Source organism: Octopus bimaculoides, chromosome 1, assembly GCF_001194135.2.
Source record: "Octopus bimaculoides isolate UCB-OBI-ISO-001 chromosome 1, ASM119413v2, whole genome shotgun sequence".
NCBI lineage: Eukaryota > Metazoa > Mollusca > Cephalopoda > Octopoda > Octopodidae > Octopus > Octopus bimaculoides.
This window is the reverse complement of record NC_068981.1, coordinates 166,484,908-166,490,693: the sequence shown is the minus strand read 5'-3', so window position 1 is coordinate 166,490,693 and position 5,786 is coordinate 166,484,908. Positions and strand designations below refer to the sequence as shown.

The 5,786-nt window shown below is 34.3% G+C and overlaps 1 protein-coding gene across 6 annotated transcripts in view; it reads right to left on the bottom strand.

The window, feature by feature from the left end:
* The window catches only part of LOC106869316 (choline transporter-like protein 2), a 159,727-nt gene that overhangs the window by 47,153 nt on the left and 106,788 nt on the right, over positions 1 to 5,786 (bottom strand). For all 6 annotated transcript variants that reach the window (XM_014915012.2, XM_014915013.2, XM_014915009.2 and 3 more), the window contains exon 2: positions 3,013 to 3,058. In XM_014915012.2, the coding sequence (XP_014770498.1) occupies positions 3,013 to 3,058 (46 nt within the window). The remainder of the gene's footprint in view (positions 1 to 3,012; positions 3,059 to 5,786) is intronic.

The following is a 5,786-nucleotide window of genomic DNA, read 5'->3' as shown; positions in this document are numbered from 1 at the left end:
TATATATATATATATATATATATATATATATATATATATATATATGGTCATAAATCAGATGAACAGTATAGGGAAGGAAACCGAACGCATCTTCTCAGAGGAGCATTCAACAAACCAAGAAATGCTTCATCAAGAAATTCCTCTCCTTTTTTCCAGTCACATTAAAAGCACAGAAGGAATGTCTTCACATTCTTATATTTCTCTCACAGACAGGCTCAATTAAATTTATATAAAAAAATCTATTACTGAGTGTGGGCTTCTATGTCGTGTGCTTTCTGTTTTATGATAGCCAGAAGAGGAAGGGCAATGCTCAGTGATCTTTCCACAGGGTTTCCATAAATGTTGTGCGATGGATGGAAGAGACCATTATCCCTGGATCACTGCAGTTGGAAACAGTGCATCAAGACACAGAAATAGAGTGGACTCCACTAAATGGTTGCTGTTAGACCAGTCTACCTTACAAAAACAAGCAATCTGTCTGATAGGATTTCTATGCAATTTCTCTCTAGCCACTATCACTAATGAAGCCTGGAACTAAGGTTGTAGTAGAAGATACTTGTCAAAGTAGCTGCATAATGGGATCAAACATGGAGCAACATGATTGTGAATAAGACTTCTTAACCACACAACCATCTAGAGGGGTTGTATAGGATTCACTATTCTACACATGAGAGCAATGCAGTACAGTACTATCGAGTGTGTTTGCAGTTTATAAGGGGTTAGCTGCTGTTCAGAGCTTCTAACATTTATGTGCTTGTTAAATGAGGTATATATGAAAAAAGGGTCAAAGGAAAATATGGCATAGCTGTAAATTCTATTAATCAAAAACAAATATTATAGCAGGGACACAATATTGTTTAGTGCCAGGTCAGCTCTGTTCCAGTAGATCTATGGTCAAAGATATTCCAGAAATGAGCACCTTTTCTTTTTAAAAGCATTACATGGACGATTACATTATCTGATGTCTTTTTTTTTTTATTTATCTAAGGCAACAGGGTGATTTGAGTGAGATTTCAATGCAGTTTCTAGCAGGTTGAACAACCATATACAAAATTCAAATTTTCTTCAAATTACATCCTACTCTCTAATAAAGGAACACACAAGATTATGTAGTTCTTGATAAAAAGGTAGTCTTGGCTGAAATGCCTTTGGTCATAACCCTGTTTGATCAGGGTCAATTTGGAAGTGAGCAACAACAGTATTATACATTAAATTACGTGTATGTAGACATGCTTTGTTTGAATAAAAGACTGGTCATGGCTAGAACATATTTGATCATAGGTCTGCTATATAAGGGCTGATCTAGGACTAAACAACAGCTACTTATAATTATAGTAGACATTAAATACATATGAAAAACTACATTATCATAACTGGATCAACAATGATTATAGGTCTCAGATCAGGTCTAACTCAAAGCTTAATTACAACAGCAAAAGACATACAAAGGAACCTGAAATTCCAGTCTAAACAAACAGTAGACTCATATTTATAAGCATTCATGCAAGACTGCTTATATAGAGATTTATTCAGGAAGATAAGACATTCATAAGTCCTACCCTTGATCATTTCAATTCTATTTCTTCATTGACAAGATGTGGAGAGGTCATCAGTATTGGTTTCTACTCAAATTCTTTTCAGTCAATTTTTCTCCTACTCCTAACTCACTGTAGATATTCCATTTAATCTACTTATCTATTTTCTATGTGTGTGGGTGGTTTGTGTTCTTCACTTCTCATCTCTACATATATACATGTGAGTGTGTTTATATGTGTACAGGTGTGGGTGTGTATGATTATTATTTTATATACACTTTCTTATATTTTTGTTAATAAGAAATAACACAGTTGAGTTATTTCTTTTTGAGAGCCACAACTTTCAGAAACTGATGCTCAGGCATGTCATGTTTCACTTTTCCCCGTCTCAATCTCTGCAAACAGATGTACAAATTTTATCTATATCATTTCTAAATTTTTTGTACCCCACCTCCTTTCTTTTCTTTTTCTCACTATATGCTTAATCTAAAAGTTACTAACAGTGACCCATGTCAAAAAGGTGAAACAATTATTACGTGGCACATAAACTCAACAAACATAAATAAACAAACAAATAAACAAAATAAAAAAAACTTGCTAACAATTAAAATTCAACAGTTGCAATGGAATTGTGTCAGCCACTAGGTCACAGATATGTGATGAAAATTCTAGCATGGCCACAGTCAAATGACTGAAACAAGTAAAAGAGTAAAAGAGTATATAATGTAGAATATAGCATTATTTTTTTTATATGTCATACATACCTTATCCATTACATAACACTAGTATATAAATAAAGATGTCCTCTTCTGGGTGGATCTCAAAAATATTTGAACTACTAGTTATATTTTAAATGATTGATATTGAAGATGGAGTGTAGCTAGAAGTTTTATTTATCACAACAATGGTTTCAGCTGCCTTCTGCACTGCTCCCCTATTGGGTGGGGAACAATGTAATGACATCAGATGCATTGCTCAGTGCAAAAGAACCTCATCAGGCAATGTAATAGGGTGAGTGGACAAACGAAAGAAAGAGGTACTCAATACAGTTTCATAGGCTTCTTACAAAAACCTAGCTCATTAGGCTCAGGTAACCAAATTATATATATATATATAAAATTATGGGTTATAAATACACAAACTTCACAAGGTTCATCTTCCTCCTCTAATCAAGACATATATAAATATAACTATATAATTATGGGGTATAGACACACAAACTTCAAAAGGTTCATCTTCATTCTCTATTCAAGGTATTTATTCACTGTAAGTGCTCAACCTCTCATTAGAAATGAGATGAGGGCTATAACCAGTGTCTATGTGAAGTAAATAAATAGAAAGGAGAACTTGAAAATATATCCATATAAAATATACATATGTATTAAACTTATCACACTCTCCCTCTTTCTCTACTCCCCTTTCTTTCAATATACAGAATTAAGTAAATAAAAGTAAGCTACACAGAATTTTGCTATACCTGTTGGTGACTGGTCCACGATAGTTCCTATCTTTGAGTGGTTCCTCTGCAATAAAACAAAATCTTTATTAAAAAAAGATGAACAAACAAATCTGAAAAAAGAAACGAAATGTATGAGTTATGAAATAAAGAATAGAATTATTCACATGAAATCTATGTATTATGTCTTATTCAAAGTACGTCACATCATTGACTAATTTCCATTATTCCACTAGTTTTGCTTATTAGCTTCTAGTGGCTATGGTATTTTGATCACTTTCACAAATAAGTTACATCAATAATAATAATAATAATGCTCCTGCAATAAGAATCTTAAACAATTTTAACCCTTTAGCATTCAGATTACTCTGTCAAATATAATGCTTATTTATTCACATCATTTTGAATAATTATGTATTATCTCGTAGCTTCAAGATTTTAATACGATTGTATATTTTTAGAATGACATTGAAGGGCAAGTGTGAGAGATGGGAAGTGGGGTTCAGCTGATTTGAGGATAAAACAGGTGGAATATATAGGCTGGATATGGCCAGTTTAAATCCTAAGGGTTAAACAATAAAACATGATATTGTCATAGCATTAATAAGTTTTAACAAATGAAAGGAATTGCACACACACACAAACACACACACTGTGTAATGGGATAAATAACCAAGTTCAAAGAATATAGAGACTTATTTCTTAACCACACACCTATACATGCACCTATTCTGAATCTATATTAATATTATAGGAGGTCCATACTGCAACAGTGGAGAGCTACACCTCCAACAAAGGATAATAAGTCTACAACTATCTAGCTCCAGTTAGTGAGCACAAAACTAAACAAAAAGATTAGGAAAGCTAATGAATTTTGAGGAAAAACTTGAAATAAAAACAGACAAATTCTCTCCCCAAAATAGTGGAAATTCAATCAAACACCTGTAACAAGGTCAAAAGACAGATCAGTTCATTGAGGAGGTTACAAATAGATATTAAAACTCATATGGAATGAACTCCCAAAACAGGGATGGTGTAGTAACATTGGAAGTTACCTTCCTACAATCTAGGATCCAGAAATTCCTCAAAAGAATCCACAGAAATCATCTCCTGTGGTTTGTTACTTTGGAGTTTCCATTGCATGTAGCCACTCATTCAAACATGCCAAAACTGTTGTGTCTCTACCAATTTGTACCTGTTTGATGGAATGGTTGCATGCTGAATAAAATTCCCAAATGCAAGTCACTGGAATGGTCACTGGAATGGTCTAAATAAGCTATACACATATATAATAATAATAATAATAATAATAATAATAATAATAATAATAATAATAATAAGGATTATGATGAAGTAGCATTAGCATTCACATTTATATATAAATACAGCCTCAAATAGACATACATATGTTTTGACTGCAAAACTAGTATACATTTAGAGAAATCCCTTATTAATTACCAATATATATATTAAAATTATAATTAAGGGTATCTAAGAGATACCACCATGCTTGGAATAGCAGCCAAAACTTGACTCTAAAACCACATTAAATGTTCATACAGCACCAGGAGAGAAGACAAAGAGACAAAATAAACTACCAAAGAAATTACTGAATAATTCCAGATCCCGGATTTCTGGCTCTGCATAAGAAATGTTCTGCCTTCATCGGTGGAATATACTCAGATAGCCCATAAATACAGATACAAATATTACTTTACAAAATTTACTGAGTGCTTTTTTGTGCACAAGTGGGATTGCCATGAAAATTGCAAAACAGAAAAAAAAAAACAAAAAAAAAAAACAAGGAAAGGGAAGAAGTCCCACTACTATGAGGAAGTATTTAAGTGGGGAAAGTGAAGGTGAGTGGCTTTATTCCAGGTGTTGAAAGGCTAACATATGATAGAAGGACAAGCACAAGTGTCTTGCTGTAGAGGAGATACATAGCTGAAGGAGATAAAAAGCAAGGTAATGATGAGGTGTTACAGCAAAATCTTAAGTTACAAGGTGAGCTTAGAAGATACAGACAGTGAATGCTTTCATAAGAGTGTGTGTGTGTGGAGGGGGTGTTTACAGGTTTGCTGCTCTTAAGCATTTCATTGACAATCTATGTCACATGTTTACTTAACCAAATCATACCAAATACAGTAAATGTGGGATGTCTATTAGTCAGAGCAGTGTTGCTTTGTCCCAGGTAGAGTCTTGCATGTACGAACAGAGAATCTAGCTGTGACCAAATATTTTTTCGTTTCAGTCAATGTTATCCAATGTCTTTCTTTTTTTTATGCTCTGAACACAGAGGTTTTCTTTAGTTGTAGTTGGAATAACTGTTTTTAAGGTTGGATACTAGCTAACTTATCATGAAGTAGGACTGGCACCTATTTTACTTTTTCTTCGTTTATGAGGAGGTCCATGAGTTAGTGGTTAGGGTGTTGCACTTATGATCCTAAGAATGTGCTTTTGATTCCTGGACTGGGTAATATATCATGTTCTAGAGCAAAACAATAGATTTCCAGTTGCACCACTCCACTCAGCTGGCAAAAGAGAGTAATCCAGTGACAGACTAACATCCCATCCAGGAGGAGGAGTTGCCAGTACCGCCTGACTGGCCTTCGTGCGGGTGACACATAAAAGCACCCACTACACTCTCTGAGTGGTTGGCGTTAGGAAGGGCATCCAGCTGTAGAAACTCTGCCAAATCAGATTGGAGCCTGGTGTTGCCATCCGGTTTCACCAGTCCTCAGTCAAATCGTCCAACCCGTGCTAGCATGGAAAGTGGACGTTAAACGACGATGATG